Here is a 19,764-nt window from a genome sequence, read left to right as displayed (position 1 = left end):
ATGTGCGCTGGATTAGCATCCTTCCCGGTCAGCTCTCAGTTGCTTGTTGTCTATGTGGTCTAAGAATTTCCTCTTCCACCTGGCTTTCTCTTTTAACGACTTTGCTTAATGTAGATGACTGGTTCTGGACCAGGGGTGGTCTTCCTCTGGGATGGATGGACACTCAGTGTTCTGGAAACCTTTCTGGCTGTCACAGCTGGTGGCTGGGGGTGGCTGCTGGCATCTGATGGGTAGAGGACTAGGCCTGTGGATAACCATTCTCTGACACACAGGGTTGTCCCTACAGCCATGACTTATCCAATCCAAATGCCAGTGACGTGGAGGAGACCATATCCTTACTGTTCCTCCTTTTTCTCCTTCCTCCTTCCCTCTCTCCTCTCCTCCCTCCTACCCTTCCTTTCTTTCCTTTCCTCTTCCCTGCATGTCTCTCGCTCTCTCTCTTCAATCTTGCTCATATTCCCTCTGTTTTTGCTTCCTTCAGACCCTTGAGGATGCTATCAGTTTCACTTACAAGAAAATAGACACATGGGAATTTAAGAACAAAAACCCCCAAACCTCCACATACATATTTTCTGATATGTGAAACTTAGGCAGCCCAAGATTCTGCATGGAGAATTCACCCCTGGGTCTTTGCAAGAATGATGTGGGGACCACAACTGAAAGAGTGGGATGCTCAGCTCTTTTTCCATGGCTTCTGAGCCATACATCCTTCACCATGAGTTTTCCTGTTAGATGCTGTTGCCTTTATGATGCTGTGAAACACAAAAAGCTCTTAACCAACATTTGTGTCTCAGAAGTTAAAATGTAGTTGTGGGTGGACTGAAAGTGTATGTTATTGTGATCTTTAGCTCTGGCTCCTGGTCCAAGTAGCTAAATAGTATATCCTATGCTGTTCTCCCGGAATTTTTAATTTCCTCCATTTTTGGTTAAAGTCTCCTATGTAGACATAAGGATCTTTTTGTAGTGGCTTTCTTTGGATACAAAGTAAAACTTTTGTTTTTAAGAACAAGAACAAAATGAGAGAGAGAGAGAGAGAGAGAGAGAGAGAGAGAGAGAGAGAGAGAGAGTACACTAACTTTATGTAGCTGATAATATGGAAAATTCATGTGAGTCATTTCTTGTTTTAAACAGATGTGATTTAAATATTGTAAACTATTAACTCCCAAAGGTGACACCATGAGGATGGCTATAGGGATTGTGAGAGCTGTCTCCAATGCTGTCTGGAGCATGGAGAGAGCATATTTGTACCACAGTAGTAACTGGCTTTGTCTCATGAAGAATTATTGCATATGCTTTTGTTACGAGAGTACTGATTGTAATACAGAGTATTTTCGTTGTTGATATTAAACTTCTTCTTGACATATAAAACTAGGGACTGATCCGTGGCACTGCCTGGGCAAAGCATCAAGGCCTCAATGGGTATTCTGTTACCAGATCACAGATGTCCTCCCACATGCACGGGGCATTCCAGCCTTGTACCAACACTGGTGACTGTAAGGAGTCTTTCTCTGTCCCACCAGCCAGCTCCCAAATAACAATAGGGAGACTTACTAATTCCGAAAGCTTGGCCTTATCTTAGGCTTATTTTTAACTATCTCTTATATAACTTAAGTTAACCCATTTCTATTCATCTATGTTCTGCCACATACTGCCCATCCTGCTTCCTCTAGTTTTTTTTTTTTGTGTGTGTGTGTGTGTGTGTGTGTGTGTGTGTGTGTGCTACTTCTTCTATCTGCCCAGAAGTTCTGCCTATACCTCATACCTAGCTATTGGCTGTTCAACTGTTTATTACACCAATAACAGCAATACACCTTAACACAGTGTCCACTCAAATACTTCACAGCAGCTTCCTGCTATAATTCTAGAAAAACTATATTTTACCAATCTGAATTCTGTTTGGCTAGCAGGCCCCTTGCTCCCACACTGGCTGACCCTCCGCTGTTCTACCCACGCTTCCGTGGAGGATGCTGACCTGATTTTGTTCAGACAGGCTGGGTTGAACCTTGGCTGGAGTTGTTTTCCAGGGAGTGTTTTCCAATGCTGGGGCTGAAGATGAAACCCAGAAGCCTTGCTTGGTTCTTCTGATAAACTTTCTTAGAGAACAGGGGCTGCAGTGGTCACTGCAACTGGTTCGAGACAACCAGAAAAGTGTCCGTTCATTTGTTTATCTTCCCTTTCCTCCCCTTTCTTAATGAGCCCTAGTCGGCATGTGCTGTAATCTGCACAGCAGAATGCTCACACGGAATCCAAGGAAAGAGTTCAGAATTCACCATGATACTGGGCAGAGCTGCACGGCCTATCTTCATGGTCATACTGTGAGGGGAGATTTTACCTAACAGGGGATTTCCTAACACTAACTGTGGGTCCAAAAAACAGGCATTAACGACTGGAAATTTTCTAAGAGAGAGTTGCAGGTTCCTGTCAGCCACATTCAAATTGGGAGGCGATGATTTAATTTAATGAACTGGTGACTACAGATTATATTGAGGGTTAAAACTTGCCTTCTCCATGGTGTGTAACTTGAATCTTTTGAAACTGTAACATGAAGCTGGCCTTTATCCAAGTCATCCATGCTGACCTGACTCTCAGTTTCCTTCAGGATCCCCTTTAGAGGTGGGGTGACTAGTCACAATGCCTCACCTAAAAGAGCTTATTTGAACACTAAAAGCGGCAGCCACTAGATCCACCCATGAATTTTCTGATGAGCTACATGTAGGGGTGTGGCTGTCACTATTTCCCAAATGACTTTGGGTTGAAGGGAAATCTACCTTGAAAACAAAAGCAAACACTAAGGAGGCAGGGGTGAGGCAGGCGGCAGGAAGGGAGAAACAAGAGCTAGACCTTTCCTTACTGGGAATGTACTTCAAAGTGTGTAAGCGAACTGCTCACAGTGTTTCAAATGGAAGCTGAGATTCCCCAAGAGATGCTTTCAGAAAGACCTACTTTTCCTTCAGGAAGTCCTTACAAAGGCAGCAAGTCCTCCTCTGGGCTGCCGTCAGCACCTTGGTCTCTGGCTCGGCAAGAACTCCCTCTATACCTTGTTCTGCTGTTGCTCTTGCTTTTTAGTTTTGTGCTGTGAGGGAGTTGTTGTTTGTGTGTCTGTTTTGGTTAATTGGTGTTAATGTGAAGAATACTTTAGAAACGAAGACAGAAAGCTCAGTCTCTTAATGGAGTCTTTGTTTAGCCTGCAATGTTGGACTGGTTTTGAGGGAGTCTCCAATGCTCTGGAATTTACACTGTGGCAGAAGACCAAAGGACGAAATAGAAGTAAGCCTTGTAAACAGCTGGGCAGGGCAGATCCTTGCGGGCGTGGTTCTGCTCCCAGCCTAGCCTCGGGTCTGCAGGCTGACCCCTGTGCCCAGGAGCACGGAAAGGGAGACCAGGGGAGCCTCTGCATGCTGCCACTTCGCTGCTCCAAAACAGGCCAGTTTGGTTTGGCTCCACTTGATCTGGGAGTTTTCAGACCAACTCTACAGTATCCTGAAGAGAACCCAGCCTAGAAAAATAACTTTTTTTCAACTGTATGCATCATTGACTACTATTAATTCTTAATTTAGACTCATTCGGATCATGTCAGAGGAATAAAATGTGGAATAATATTTATTTTAAAAGCTGTAAACATTGGCCTTTGTTTTTCCTTTCCTCAGACCTGCTTAGTCCCCTCCCTAGCCTGAGTGCATCCTGGGAACTCATCATGGTGTGCTGCCCCTGGTCCTCCCGCACGTTAGAGCTAGCTTGTCATGAGGAGATTTTTACATGCTATCGGCTTCTTTATCTCATATTCCTAAACTGTTCTTAACAGCGGAGTGGCAGCCTTCAGAAACGACTGTTTCTAGCCGTCAAGTTTTGTTCCCTGCTGATTTCTGTCAGACTATCTGGTCTTTCCATTCCTTTTGCTCTTGAACAATTGAAATGATTTTTAAATCATAATGTTAATATTGTTTAATTTTGTTAATATGAATTATTTATAGTAACTAGTGTTAGCTAATGATATCAATTTATTATTTAATCACAACATAATTCAGGAAAACTTGCTCAGTTTACCTTTCATGTAAATAATAAAAAAGATTACTTACAATCTGGTTCAAATTAAGGTGATTTTTTTCAATAAAACATGCTTCCAAGTAATTATTCTTGAAAAAAATAATTAGAATTGCAGTGATAAAACTATGAGTAATTATTTTACAGAAATAATGTTGAAATGAGAAGGAGGAACTAAGAAGGAAGAACTCTTTTTCACGAAAATTAGCATTGAAGAGAAAACTTGGCTGGTCTTTGAGTCTCTGTATTTTTTTCATTCCCCATTGAGAGTTTTTATTTCTTCTACCTTCTTAGATTTCTTTTTATTTTGTGTGTGCATGTTTTGCCCACATTTATGTGTGTATAAATATATATATGAATAAATTATATATGTGTGTATACACACACAGTGCATGTGTCCGTGGTGCTCGAGAAGGTCAGAAGGCATCAGATCCCCTGGAGCTGGAGTTATGGATGATTGTAAACCAGAGGTTCTGGGAACCGAAATGGATCATCTGCAAGAGCAGCAAGTGTTCTTAAACACTGAACCATCTTTCCAGCCCAGCTTTTTATTTCTTATGCACAAAACCATACAGTCTTTCTTGCCCAAAACTCTGAAATACATTGGAGTTAGGCAGCTTCCTTGGGTGCCTCAGAATTCTCTGGTATGTGCCGTGTCTTAGGGACCTGGGATGCTATTGAGGAAACACAGAGACTACTGCAATCAGGGAGCATAAGAGGCTCAGCAGAAGAGCATGCGGGAGCTAGAGGGGAACACGTGCAAGGGATAAGTGCAAGAAGATGGCCAGGCATTGGATTGAAAGTGACCCTTGTCCGCTTATTGAAGAAATTCTGTCCTGAAATGTCATAAAGATGACACTGTTGGCTAGGTGCTTCCCTTTCTGTCAACGTTTGAAACCCTGGGTCTCCTGCATACTAAACATGCTTTCTGCCACTGACTTCTACCCAACCCCCAACTATTCATTGTTCCCATATTTGATTTGCATAAGGTAGGTGTCATCGAGTTAACTACCGGTATGAGGTCGTCTGTACAGGACAGTCCTGTGGGTTTTCCCCTTAGCCAGGGGTTCTGCTCGGTCTGAGCTCACCAGGCTCCTGAGAACTTGGGAAGACTCAGTGCTTGGCTCAGTCCCTTAAGCCGGGCCCAGGAGGCGTTTCCAGGTCACTGCCTCCTTCTTGTGCTGCGTCCACCTCTGCAGCCTTGTTACAATAGCAATGCTTCTCCAGAAACCATTCCTAATGAGTCTATTTACCTGGCATGCCAATGAGACTGCTCCGTGTAATAAAAACTCTGCTCATGATGTGCCAAGACGGCAGCTGTGGCAGCTGTTAAAGAATTTGCCCGTTGAGGGCGGCGGGGGGGGGGGGGGGTCTTTTCCTGGATGGCCATGGCAGTTGTGCTGGTTTTTCTTATTTAATAATGTAATTTTTTTATGTTTCTGCTTTTTGAGAGAGATTCTTACTCTGTAGCCCGGATCTGCTGTGAACTCTGTGTAGCTCAGGTTTGTTCAAACTCACTGTGTAACCCAAGCTGGCTTTGAAAAGGTGAAAATCCTCCTGCATCAGGCTCCCAAGTGTTGCGATTACAGGTATAGGTCACCACACCTAGTTTGTCTCCTTTTAAGTCAGTAATATAGAACTACTGAGATGTTTTACAGATAAATCAGTCATCTCCTACATAGTGGTCCTCAAGGAACAGAATTTTTGGAGATCGCTAACTTTCAGAAGATTGTAAATTTCGTTTAAAATGGGTGTCCAGAGAACTCAACTATCAATTGCAGTGTTGATTTAGGGCTTCGATTCTTAGCAAAAACACAGGTTCCTCCTGTGCTAAACTCTAGATCCTAGGCAAACTGACTGGTTTGCTTCCTGCCTTTTAAGAACTATCTCCCAGTGGCAGTGAAGGTGACACAGCCCAGAGCCAAAGAAAAAGAAAGGCTTGTCTTGCTCGTCATGGCAGCCACAGTGCGTGGTTGGCTGCACTGCCCTCCGGACTAGAAAAGAAAACAGGCTGTGACCCAGTTGAGGTGGCCACGGGCCCTCTGTTTAACAGACTCACCTGTCGCTAGGGTGACCTTGCAGACAATTGAACTCTAGATCCTACTCTGACCTTTGCTCCTCCCGCTTAGATGTCTGCTGTGGTGTAACCTGCAGTTTCCACACCGTTCCCAACTCTACAGTATGGGGTAGGATCCTGTCACTCTGCCGGTCACTTTGTCCTCTGAACAATGGTGGGAACATAGCCCCTACCTCCTAGGGTGTGAATGAAGACCAAATGCAGCGTTTTAAAGAAAGGCTAGCTTTGAACTTACCTTGCATGTGGAGCTTCGGTTAAGCTCTGCCACTTCCCAGCTCATAAATGGACTCAGTATTAGGAGGAAAGAAAGACTGCATTTTAAATTTGGAGCTGAGCAAACAACGCTATACCTGATGATGGGGAGTCTGCTCTTTCAATGGATAGGGTTTACATTTCATTACACTGAACATTCTTTCAAGCATAGTATTTGCTCTTTATGCATACTTTGGAAAACACTGCTCAGATTAGGTCTAGCCACACTTGCAGGGATAAGGAGTTTAGTCCTGTGTTTCAGACAAATCTAAACTGGAATGTGCATGAGAAAGTCTCCTGAATTCCACAACAGGGCTCTAGATCTCCAAAACTCATTCAATCACTTGTTTCTAAGCTGCGCTTGAGCAACAGGAGGCCTGACGCCAGACCACAAGCTATTCAGAAAACAGTATTATGGCACATTCTCTCAGGCAGTGCATTCCAGGCTCTCTCCATAGCATGGTCCAGGATGCTCAGAGAAGGTGCTCCTGCTCTCTAGTCTAAATGCCTTCTTTGGTCTGTAAAGCTTTCGTGTCCTATCTCATCCTCGGTGGAAAGAAAAAACGACGCGGACAGCATGATTCAGAAAATGTCTCTAAGTTTTCAAAGTACGACTGGGTTGGAGGGGATGACAAATGAAAATAGAGCTCCCAGGCCTCTTGTCAGCCCCTGTGCAGAACACGGGCTGAAGTCCTCTTCTCTCTCATCTTAGTTCTGTGAATTTGTGGGTGGGGACTTTCAGTGCTGCACACTGATGACTTCCGCAGGTCTGCTCAACACAGCTGTCTAGGAATTGCCATGTGGACCCACAGACCACCACACTGCCTGCCCCTTCTCCACAGAGCCTTCTCCAAAGTGCCAGAGGGAACTTTAGAAATAGGGGATAGCTTCAGCCCCTGCTGTCAAAACTCTCCTCCTTCCCTCCTCTTCTCCTTTCCCCTTCTCCACCACTTTTCCTCTCTTCCTCCACCACCACCACCTCCTTTTTATCATTCAGGAAGAGCAAAAGTTTGAGCTGAAGACAGTTCTGGACACCTCCCCATGCCTGTAGGTGAGCACAGAGGGATTTCTCCGACGTCCAAGGCCCTCTGACCAGTGTCTCCTATGTGGCTGCACTAAAGATCTGTTGTCTCTCCTTTAAAATCCCAACCCAAGATGGAGCCTTGTTGGTGTGTGTGTGTGTGTGTGTGTGTGTACATATTCCTGACTCTTACTAACATTAAAAATATAAAAGGAATGAGAAAAAGACCAATGTAATCATAGAAAATAAAACGCCATAGACATATCTATGCCCAGAGCAACATGTAGGCACCTCCTACAGGAGTATGGCTTAGTTCACTTTCAGGTCACAGCCAAAGCAGATCTAGGCAGAGCGACAGACAGAAGGGACATCAGAGATGAGACATCTGTCTGCCATTGTCTTTTCTCCAAGTATGTCATGGTACCCTCACCCGGAACTCAACACTGGCAGCTTGTATAACCATAATCAGTTTTCAGACTCAGCTTCCTCAAACTGGTTCTCTCTTGTCGGGGATAAGATTTTCCCACCCACTTCATTGTCTGTAGAACAGTACTCTCTCCACAGTCGGTGGATGCTAGTTATTCGCTGAGTTCTTGGAAAATGTGGCCTGTGATAATAGCAACAAAATTATATTGATCATGGCTGTAATGTTATCTGAGAGTAACTTTACACATTGGAGAATTCAGTTGGAGATTCACTAATTCAGAATTTCTTACAAAGTGGTGGACAATTAAGTTTACTTTCACTGTAGTGCATGTCCTGTAGAATCTGTAATGCGTAGTACTTTGTTAATTACATAGAGAGATCTGAAAATATGTATAGATCCTTTTGAAAATCCATTTCAAACTTCTTAACTATTGCAGGAGTATTTGGAAACAATCAAGAGATGCCACTTTATTTTCCATTGAGAAGCTAATTATTTATTCATGAAGGCAACTTGCCCTTAGCCCCTCACCCCATCCAATTAGCATGTGTTGCCTTAAGAGCCATTTAGATGCCCTTTTTCCCTACTAGTACAAATTAAGATGATTTTGCTGTATAGGTAGTCAATGTGTAAAAAGGTGACATTTCTTCTTTTGGTGACATGACAGAGAAATGCTAAGTTGTCCCTGACTTTGCATTCCTCCTCTGGGAACTAAAAGAAAATGAAGTCTTGTACCAAAAACATAATCATGTTTATTTGGCTGAAATCAAGACCAAAAGAGTCAGGCAGTGCTGTTATTAACCTGGGATGCAATTGCATTAATAATAATAATAATAATAATAATAATAATATCCCTGTACAGCATCTTTAATATCTGCTGCCAAGTCCTCATTTTCAACAGTTCGTGATTTCTAACACGGAAGGAAGTAGAAGTGATGTTTGTAGCTGGAGAACCCCTGGCAGAGGCGAGAGTGGCTTCATCTCTAGGTAGCCGTCACTGAATCAGCCTAGGTACTCTGGTTATCATATTCCTCAGAGTAGCACAGACCACTGGAATCCAAAATGGTTTGTGCGACCAGATCACACTGGGAAGTATCCCCTGAATTGTGATTTGTGGGATTACACAGAAGTACTCCCAGCTTGGTGCTCTGGTTATTTACCAGGTACAGGAAGCAGGGCCTTCCATTGAAGGATCCTGGAAATGAATCCATGGAGAATCTATGGAGTTCTGTTCATAGCTGGGCAGGAGATAGTAGCTGCCAAGATGTTGCCAGTAAGGCCTTGGCACTTGTGGGGAAACCCCTGAGCACACAATAGTTTCTATAAAATCCAATATGGAAAAATGAAATTCCTCTTTTAAGTGAGTCTAAGTGGAAGTGGGAGACATTTACTTGCATGAAACATCTAGAGAGAGCAAGAGAGAGGGGAGAGGGAAGGAGAGGGGAGAGAGAGAGAGAGAGAGAGAGAGAGAGAGAGAGAGGAGAGAGAGAGAGAGAGAGAGAATGAGTGTACTACTATTGGCTGACAGTTAAGATGAAGTGTGTCCTTGGCCACTTGGCCACCTGGGACAGTGCGATTTCCCAAACTCAGTGGCCATTAATTCACAGAATTTAGGAAGAAACCCTATCCCCAAACCAGGTTCACTTTGAAAAAATAGACACATATTGATTGAGGATCTTTAGCCAAAATCATCACTGTATAATTAGCAAACATCTTAATTACGCAGTTGGATTTGAAGCCGGTGCTCATCCTAAAGCATAAAGCTAACCCCGAGAAGGCAGAGAGAATGGATTAGAAGAGAAGCTGCACAGAATGGCAGTGGATGTCAGGGCCCTGGCTGGGTTCCCTGGCTCACTCTGGCATTCACTAGCTCTGGAAGGTTGAAAAGGCATTTCTCCTTTGGTACCTCTGCTTCTTCATCTGAAAAAAAAAAATAGCAATAATGCCTGATCTCAGGTCCTGGTGAGCACCGGACTTCTGAAGCTATAGAAAGTTTGTTGGACTGTGTTCAGAAACTGAGTACTCAATAAGTGTCACTTAGTATTTCAAATACAACATTTTAAGTGTGGTAAGTTCATAGATGGGTCATTACACAGTAGAAATTTTGCAAAGGAGTAATTAGCGACTCAAAAATGTTATCTGAAAATCTCAGAAGCTTGTCTACATTTCTCACAGGGAAATAAACTGGGGCTTCATGTATGTGATGCACTGTAAAATTTATTAATGTTTAAAAATTAAACAAATTTATTCAACAAACATTTGCCGAGAATTTGTGAGTTAGCAACACAGTACACAGTATGGTTACTTAAGAATACACGTGATATCTTCACCATACCCCTGGGTCTTCAGAAAAGACACAGATACATACCTGTGACTGAAAAATTCATACACTGTTTTGGTAAAGATGAATTCCACAACACGTATGAAGTGGCATGCTTAAGATAATGCTGATAACCTCCTTGGCAGCTATGCTACTGATAGCAGCCCAGAAATGACATTCAGTATTTTTTTTATATCCATAGCATTGACCTTAAATCAAACATGAGAAATCAACATAGCAATATAGACCTAGGACATAAAGCAAATACAAATTTTATAATTAATTTGCAAGCAGATATCCCTTTCAATAAGACATGAAAATATCAGCATTGCTGTTCCTACTTAGTCAGAATATGTCTAGCATCAGAGTCTCAGGAAATATGAGAAAATGTTAATGAGCTCGTTCTCAGTTTTGCTTCCAGCTTTTGGAGATAGTATCTCATTGCAGTTCATGATAGCCTTGAAATCATTCTGATAGCCAGAATGACCTAGAATTCACACTTTTTCTCTTGTCTTTGTCTCTCAAACGCCAAGATTATAGACGTGTGCCACCACAGTGTCCAGTGGAGTCCATTAACAAATGATTGAGCCGGGCAGTGGTGGCGCACGCCTTTAATCCCAGCACTCGGGAGGCAGAGGCAGGCGGATCTCTGTGAGTTCGAGACCAGCCTGGTCTACAAGAGCTAGTTCCAGGACAGGCTCAAAAAAAAAAAAAAAAAAAAAAAAAAAAAAAAAAAAAAAAAAAAAAAAAAAACTGCAGAGAAACCCTGTCTCAAAAAAAAAAAAAAACAAAAAACCCCAAATATTTGAAAAATTTTAACTAGCTTGTTAAACTTTTTATGGGCAGAAATTATGCCGTAGTTTTCTGTTAATCCTAGTGTCGATGTTTAATGGCTAGGTAGCAGATAAGAGGTGCCTGCTCTTGGGTGAGGACTGAAAGCTGAGCTGTAGGTTTTTTTCTGTGGTGAACATGATAAATATTAATAGCTATACTTGTAAATAGAAATGATATGTTTTGCATCAAGACCATTAGTGTGGTATAGCTAGTTCTGTGTTCAGTGAGGCTGAGATTCGCGTTAGGATGGAATCAAAGCTGTGTCTGGTTCGTGGAGAATTTTTAAATCAATTGAAAGCATTATTATCATTGCAAATCTGTAACTATCACAGCCCTAAGTTCAGCGTCAGAAGCTGGCTCTTCTGAGTCGGGAAAGTTCTTTCTACCCATTCTCTCATGCTTCTTCCCATTACCTTTGCCTTCTCCTGTGCTGATCTCAGGCTGTTGGCATTTGAAGCAAATGCTTTTCCTCCAAATGCCATTTCCTGTGATTGGAAAAACTCTTGAATGCTATTCTGGGGTGAGAATCATGGTGGTCACTACCCAAAATAATTGTTAAATTGGGAATTTTGTGCCGGCTATTTAGAGTGTGCCTGGCATCGAGCGTTCCATTTATATTTGTTATTTATTTTCATGGACCCCGCTTGTATCCTGCAGTACAGTTTTGTGTCCTGTTCTGTGGTTCCTCCTCCCTGTTGTGAGAACAGGATGAGGTTCGTGCAGTCTGCAGGTATGTGCAGGTCTCCGCGGGCTAGAAGGAAGGACATGCCGTGAGTCAAGGGCAAGGAGCCGCTGCTAGACCCGTACTCACAGTAACCTGGGAGCTTTGCCATTTGGCTTGGGAAACTATTTTGAAAGTACTTCTTGTGGCACAAGACTCCCTTAGGAGAGAGCATGCGTGGAGCAGCTCAATGGCTGGTGGACGTTTGCACCACATTTCCGTGTTCGTTATGAATCTTTGCCCTTATTCCTTCTGGTTTTGTATTTCACAGCTCGAAAGTCAAAGAAACTGGGCAAGTTAAAAGGCCTTCACGAGGAGCAGCAACAGCAGCCCCCACCACCTCCTCCACAGAGTCCAGAAGAGGGGACCACATACATCGCTCCTACGAAGGAGCCATCCGTGAACTCCGCACTGGTCCCGCAGCTCACCTCCATCACGCGGGCACTCACGCCGTCCTCAGCCATGGTCCTGGAGAACATCGAGCCCGAGATTGTGTACGCTGGCTATGACAGCTCCAAGCCAGATACGGCGGAGAGCCTGCTCTCCACGCTCAACCGCCTGGCAGGCAAGCAGATGATCCAGGTCGTGAAGTGGGCCAAGGTACTTCCAGGTAGGACGGCGCAGGGCTCGGCTTGATACTAGTGGTGCCTTGGTGTTTGCTTTGTGCAGCATCCTGACATGTCTATCATAGACCCCAGAGTGGTGGGAGAATTATGGAAACTGGTTCATTTCTTTCTTTCCAAGAATGCAGGTTTGTGGTTCTATTGTCCCTAAAACAGGCAGACGGCTGGCATTCGCCAAAGAAAGGGATTATTTTGTCCCCAAGTATTAACGAGGTAAACATATATTCTGATACTGAGGTCGCACTGAGCCAGCCCTGGGCAACACAGTCCCCAGTTCATCTCAGTGCAGGCCCAAAACTTAAAGCCTTGTAAAGCAGCCTGACCAACTCTTCCTGGTTGAAAAAAATCAATCCTGCTTGGGACTCAAGAGATGCTCCTTGATGATGTGTTCCTGCACACATACCTGAGTTTAGATCCTTAGAACTGTCATTTCGTGTGTGTGTGTGTGTGTGTGTGTGTGTGTGTGTGTACACATACATATCCCCATCCCTGTCTTGCAGGCCTGTAATCCCAGCACTAGAAAGACACAGAGGATCTCTGTGCTTTCAGGCCAGTCAACCTAGCTCCAGATTCAGGGCAAGACCCTCCCTCTAAAGATAAGGTGGACAATGATAGACAAGCCAACCCCACTTGGACCTCTGGGCTCTTCATATTGCACACACATGGCCACACCTGCATATCTATGCATCACATGCATATGCATGATATACACCAGACACACAAAACTTCTCCCTTCCTTCAGCACCCAGAAAGCATCCTTGAACTCTCTACCTTGTGTTCGTTTTTGGCCAGGCAGGATAGAGATGCTCTCACCTTGCCTAGACCTAACCTGTGGTTAACCTGCAGCATGAAGCAAAAAAAAAAAATGGTGGGGGCTTCAGTCCAAAGGATAGCACCACACAGCTGGAAACAGGAGTGAGAAAAGCATGGGGCAGGGCTGGGGAGGCTAGAGCAAAGATGCCAGCCCTGCCTGCATGGAGCCATGCCAACAGCTCATAGCCCAAGCAATGGGGAGCCAGGAGTAAGGTTTCTTAGGCACCACAAAGACTAAACGCCTAAAATTTTTCTGCTCTTGCACAGATGCAAATGGTAACAGTTAAAGTCCCTTTAAGCTGGTGCCTTTGGTTGCAGGGGAATGAAGCGAGCCTCACAGGTGAAAAAGATTCTCCCAGTGTGTTGGCTATCAGGGCGGAGCCCCACTGGACGCGCCCCTGTAATCCGCCCCGCCGCGCGCGCTCCACTGCCATCCCCACCCCCACAACAAGCATTTCCTGTGAATTTCAAGTGAAGTCTTGTGAGGAGCCAAGCACGTGTCCCCATAGATGTCTGCCGAATTGAGCTGAGTGTGTTAGGAAAAGGTAGTTAGGCGGGATTCTTCCTGGAATGTACTCACATGCTAAGTGTCTTTCTGTGATTAATTGTTCTGTTCTCTAGGATTTAAAAACTTGCCTCTTGAGGACCAAATTACCCTCATCCAGTATTCTTGGATGTGTCTCTCATCGTTTGCCTTGAGCTGGAGATCGTACAAACATACGAACAGCCAATTTCTCTATTTTGCACCAGACCTAGTCTTTAATGAGTAAGTACCTATTAATTAGCCCTCATAAAACAAGCTGCAGAATTATTTGTTATGCTGTTATTTAAAATAATCTCTAAGCCAGATGTACAAGTATGAAAGAATCTACTGAAATGAGCATTTAAGAGTTTTTTTTAAAAAAAAACATTGATTTCTAAAAACTGAAAAATCACTCCTTACAATAGTGTAATACACACATGTCTAAGTATCAATAACTCAGTATATGTAACTCTTACATCATATATGTGGGAATTGTCCCAAAAGAAAGCAGATCCAGTTGGCTCGGAGGCCTCACCTGGTACAGTGCCATGGTTAATAGAAAGCAGTCTCTTTGCTATCTGCTCCAGTTGAAAAGAAGCTCATTTCTAGGAAATGTGAATATTTAAAGTGCCAGGTTTGGAGCGCATCATAGAATGGTTCTTTTGTTAACTGTACACAGCTGCTCGATGTGTTTTCATGACAATCATAATTACCCTTCCTTCCAATCATAAAGAAGCCAAAGCCTTGTTCTGCAGCAAAACATTTTTTCATTTTATGATGCATTTTAAAAGACTGAACAAATTTTAGTAGATTTCTTTCTTTGGCGATGAATGCCTTCCCATTTTAAGTTAATTTTATTGGTGTATGCACTTCGCATTAGCACATTTCTTATACGTTCCTACTCAGCAATGCCTCTTTGTAATTGTTGGTCAAAAATATTTTAAAAGGAGCACTGAAATTATAACAGTAGCCACAGCCATCTCCTGACAGAAGTCTCCCGCTAGAGACGTGAATGCGGAGGCTTCTAGAATGAGGGTCTCAGATGGCAAATGATGGTAAAGGAGAAAGCATTGTGCCAAGATACACAACCGACTCTGGAGTCATCTGCTGAGGGGTCCCAGCTCACCTCGGTGCTTTGCCACCACACAGATTATATTCCAAAGAAAGTGTAAGAACATCGCTGGTTCTTGAGACAACCCCCCCTGACAAGTGGTCAGAATCATCCTAGCATAAATTTTCATCAAAAGCAAAGCCAAAGAACTGGCAAGCACATTTTAAATTTACTTATTTTCCTTAATAATCAGCTGTTATATATGTTGTTAGATAGTAAACCTGTTTTTAAAACACACTAAGGGCGGTCCTTCTAACCGGAAGTGTGGGTAAGACAGAATCCCGGATGCCACCAGAAGATCTTCATTTGATTTTGTACAGAACAGAAGATTGAGCTCATCTGCCTAATCCTCCTACATATGTGTATCCAGTTTTCATAACTGTAAAAATTTCGTAAATTTGCCATTTAAATTAATACTTGGGGCTATTTTATAACCAGCACCAGCTCCTTTTCATCATCCCATGCTGACACCCCAAATATTTTGAGTGATAATTCCTCATTGACCATCTCTAAAGTCTATGGATCTATAGTTTATGAGCCTGCCTGTATTCTAGACATTGTGTAGGAATGGAGTCATACAGTATTTGTGCTTTCGTGCCTAACTTATTTTCACTGAACATAATATTGTACGTTTTACCCACATGGAAACACGTCTTCAACTTACACTCCTCTTTATGGCTTAGCAGTATTCCCTTCTTCGTATGGTCTCAGTCCTCATTATTTTTGCAGTCTCTGCCTGTGGGTCTGCCTACAGGTGGTTACATCCAGTTTTAATCTCACTACGAGCACACAGGGTCTTAGCAGCATTCACAGCACATGCAGAATGCAAGCTAAATAGCTAAAGAGTGCACACTGCAGTGGAGACCAAACGGGCTGTGCTCTGCCTCTTTGCTTCAGCTCTGAGACTGTAGACCAGCTTCCTTTGTGATTTCTGTTTTTTGTTACTTTCTGTGCCATTTTATACTTTTCTTGGTGATGTCCCTGCTTCAAATGGCGAGAGTGCCATGCTGGTGTGCAGTCCTGATGCCACTGAGCTCAGCAAGGTTGGAATGGTGCCAAGAGAAAAGAAAAACACCATACAGTCGTGAGCTACTTTGCTCTTGCGGCAAGTTCTGTGTTCGTGATCCAACAGTATGCCTTAAAAAAGTCTCTGAATGTAATTACAAACAGAATTAGACTGAGTTCTGCATGTAGCCACTTGCCACCTTTGAGTATAGTCAATGATGCAGCTGTTGGCATGGGTACACAAATGCCCCTCAGGGTGTCCATATCAGGTACTTTACTGTGGCTATGACCACACTCCCTGATTAAGATAACTTAGGAAAGGCAGTTTATTTTGGCTTATGGTTCCAGAGGGACAGAGTCCATCCTATCAGGAGGGGCATGGTGGCGAAGAAAGTGGATTGACATACAGGTAAGGGGAAAAGGGATAGGAAGAGGGGTAAGACACACTTCCTCCAGCCAAGCTCCACCTTCTAATGGTTTCATAACCCCCCTAAACAATGACACCAACTGGGGATCAAATAGGGAAACTCATGAGCTTCTGGGGGAATTTCTCATTCAAATCCACAATTCCCTGTTCTTGTTTTCAGTTCCTAGGAATATCTACCTCAGAGTAGATCCTCGAGGCACATGCTCACTTTGCACTGAACTTTCTGAAGAATTCTCAAACGGTATACACAGAAGTTGTGACATTTTTACTGCCCTACCAGCTGAAAGCAGGCTTCCAATTTCTCCATGTTCATGCCAATACTTTTTCTTTTGACTATTCACCCTGCTAACTATGATCGCTCATTAGTTACACTTTGCGTTTTTCTGGCAGCTCGGGGATTGGACAATCTTGACTGGCCACTGACGTATTTTCTTTGGAGAGGTGGCAGGCCAAGGCCTTTTTTCATTTTTCCTTACATTGGTTGTCATGTTCTTTGCTCATGGTCCTTTATCTATTCTGGATGTAAAAATCTTTATATGATGATTCGTAATTATTTACTCCTGTCTGTTCGTATTTTTCCCACTTTTTGAAAGTAGAAAGTGTTTTTTTTTTCATTTGTTTATTGTTTTTGAGGTGGAGCTCATGAGGCCCAGGCTGGCCTTAAACTTACTGTGAGCCTAGGATGAACCTAAACTCCTGGGTGCTAGGGTTGTAGACAAACCATCAGTTTATGCAGTTCTGGCCCTGGATTCAGGACTGCATGTACGCTATGCCAGCGCGGCACACCTGAGCACATGCCCAGCCCTCAGGACTGCATGCACACTGGTGAGCGCTGTACACCTGAGCACAGGCCCAGCCCTCAGTGCTTTGGGAACCACAGATGTTCTGCATTTTATGACGCTGATTTCACTTTTGTTTCCGTTTGTGTCATTTGCTTCTGATGCCAGGTATTAATTTTAAAATGTATACAGCATCAGAAAATAAAATGTCCAACAAAGAACCCAAGAAGATCTCTTTGAACACATGAAAGTCAGAGGGAACACACCTTATGTTGAGGGTTTAGCTTGTCCATTTTGGTTTCAGACTCTGTCTTATTTTTTTAATCTGGTACCTAGCCTCGAGCCTGAGGCACTGAGGCATAGGAGCTGATCTGTAAACATTCTGTGGGTAGATTAATTATTGAACAAATTAACCCGCCAGCCTGATGATTGGCCTGGAGGAGTTTTTCAGAACGCATATGCCTGCGCACAGGGAGGAAGGCTGAAGGAGAGGAGTGTGGTAAGAGGCTGGGGTGTGTCCGCAGACAGGGGCACTGCTGTGTTTACAAGACAACAAAACGCGGTGGGTGCAGTGCCTGCCTGTCATAGCTTCGTAGCTTCGCAGTGAGCCTCAGTCTAATGATCTTATCCTTCAGCTACTGAGCTGGAGGAGAGGAAGGAAAGGGGGAATAATAAAGGAAACATTCTTTCCTATTTTTTTATTAAACACTGAAGTGACAATATGAGTTAATACTTCAGCACAGAACTTTTCTTATTATAAACTCAGAATGTTCAGATATGTATTAAATGATTAATTATTGAATTCTACCTTGAAACAATACAGTACAAATCGCCTCAGATCACTGCAGCTACTCAGATTCCTCATCAGTTCCACACATATTAAAACTCCCTCTTATGCTTGGAATGAAAATTTTTCTTTTCTTCTTCTTTTCCTGAAATTAAGATTCAGTGTTTCAGTCAATTTGTCTAAAACGTTGGCCAATATTAAAACTTAGAAGTCTGTTGGAGGCATATGTAACCTCTCTCAAAAGATACTACTGTCATCTGAGCCTTGTGTTATTGTGGTCCTAAGACTGTTGGTGAGAGCAAGGGAGTGATAGGTCTCAGTGTCACCCTCTCCAGCCTCTTCTAGTGACCAAGTGGATCTCCAGGGAAGAAAGGTCATCCCAGCAGGTGTGGAAGGAGTAAAGTCAGCCCACATCTCCCTAGTACTACGCTGGCTATACCGCTGTGCGCCATTGGAACAGACCGCTCAATGTTTCCAGAGCACCTTGATCTCTTTCATGTTCCGACTGCTGTGTCACTACGCTTGTCCACACTGAGGGCACTTGTCCCCAGTGATGGCGCTCCCCAGCCGTCCTCCCAACAAACAGTGTCCGTGGGGCCCCTTGTACCCAACACCCTGGAACTTTAAAAGGCCTCGTTGAGAGGGACTGTCTTTGCATCTGAAAGGTGTTTCTGTGCACAGACTGTAGTTAGGGCATCCTTGGGGACACCTTGGGGAGCTGTCATCAGTGGGTTGCCCTCAGGGACAGCAAGGGTTGCTGGAGTTGTAACATGGCAAACCCTCATCTCAAATGCCTGAGATCCAGAGTCACTGGAGGGAGTATGTGCCCTGTGCAGTGACAAGGAATGGCTGTGCTGATGAGAGGAGCCTGGAGGTGGGTGAATCCGGCCGGTTTTCTCGGCACTAGCTCCCCATTAGTGCCCTCTTTTGCCCCCAGCCTTTTTTCCTTTCTAATTGGGATGTCTTTGGTCTCCAGTGTGTAACCTTTTTCCTCCCTTCCTTCATTTTTCTTCTTTTTGTCCATGGCTGTCTCACATGCACATGTGTGCACATATGCACACACACGTGCACAAACACGAGTGCCCCTCTCAGGGGAAAACTCCCACTGCTGAAGCCCTCTCTCCTCTTAGTCTTTCTTTTTAACTTCTGGAAGAGCCGGTCTCTTCTCTTTTTCTAGCTGGAAAAGCTCAGCTAGACAGCGCTTGGAGTGTCACAGTCTGCTTGAGCACTCTGGTTGTTGTGATGGGGAGCAGTGATGTCCTCCCTCGGGTGGCACACGGTGGCTCCCCCCGTGTCTGCTACAGTGATGGCCTCCCTCAGGTGGCACACGGTGACTCCCCCAGTGTCTGCTACAGTGATGTCCTCCTTCGAGTGGCATACAGTGGCTTCCCCAGGGTCTTCTATCCACCAGTCCTTTGCACTCTCGCCTGCCTCTCATGGATAGCTGGGTTTGAGACCCCTAAGAAAAACAATGTGGTTACTTATTGTCTGCAGAGAACAGGCATTGCCACTTTGAAATGGGATTAATCTTTGCCACAGAATTAAACTACAGTGAGACTGTACCCAAAGACAGAGGCTGGCAGAGGACACCTAGGGGAATTTCTGCAAACTAGAAGCAGTTCTCTAAGTGTGTGTCTTAGTTACTTTCTCCCTTAAGTAACTTCAGGTTGAAAGGGCTCATTTGACCTTGTACTTCCAAAGGGCTAGAGTCCATTATGACAGCTATGTATGTGACAGATCTGAAGGCTGGCTGGTTACACTGCATCCATACTCAGGACCAGGAGGCTGATACAGTACATCCATACTCAGGACCAGGAGGCTGATACAGTACATCCATACTCAGGACCAGGAGGCTGATACAGTACATCCATACTCAGGACCAGGAGGCTGATACAGTACATCCATACTCAGGACCAGGAGGCTGATACAGTACATCCATACTCAGGACCAGGAGGCTGATACAGTACATCCATACTCAGGACCAGGAGGCTGGCTGGTTACACTGC

General features: G+C 44.0%; 1 protein-coding gene across 7 annotated transcripts in view; it reads left to right on the top strand.

Annotated features, from left to right (window-relative positions):
• The window catches only part of Nr3c2 (nuclear receptor subfamily 3 group C member 2), a 317,705-nt gene that overhangs the window by 239,216 nt on the left and 58,725 nt on the right, over positions 1–19,764 (top strand). For all 7 annotated transcript variants that reach the window (XM_038312972.2, XM_038312970.2, XM_038312973.2 and 4 more), the window contains 2 exons: positions 11,962–12,300; positions 13,748–13,892. In XM_038312972.2, the coding sequence (XP_038168900.1) occupies positions 11,962–12,300; positions 13,748–13,892 (484 nt within the window). The remainder of the gene's footprint in view (positions 1–11,961; positions 12,301–13,747; positions 13,893–19,764) is intronic.

The sequence above is a fragment of the Arvicola amphibius genome, chromosome 15, assembly GCF_903992535.2.
Source record: "Arvicola amphibius chromosome 15, mArvAmp1.2, whole genome shotgun sequence".
Classification (NCBI taxonomy): Eukaryota; Metazoa; Chordata; class Mammalia; order Rodentia; family Cricetidae; genus Arvicola; species Arvicola amphibius.
This window is presented reverse-complemented; position numbering and strand designations above follow the sequence as displayed.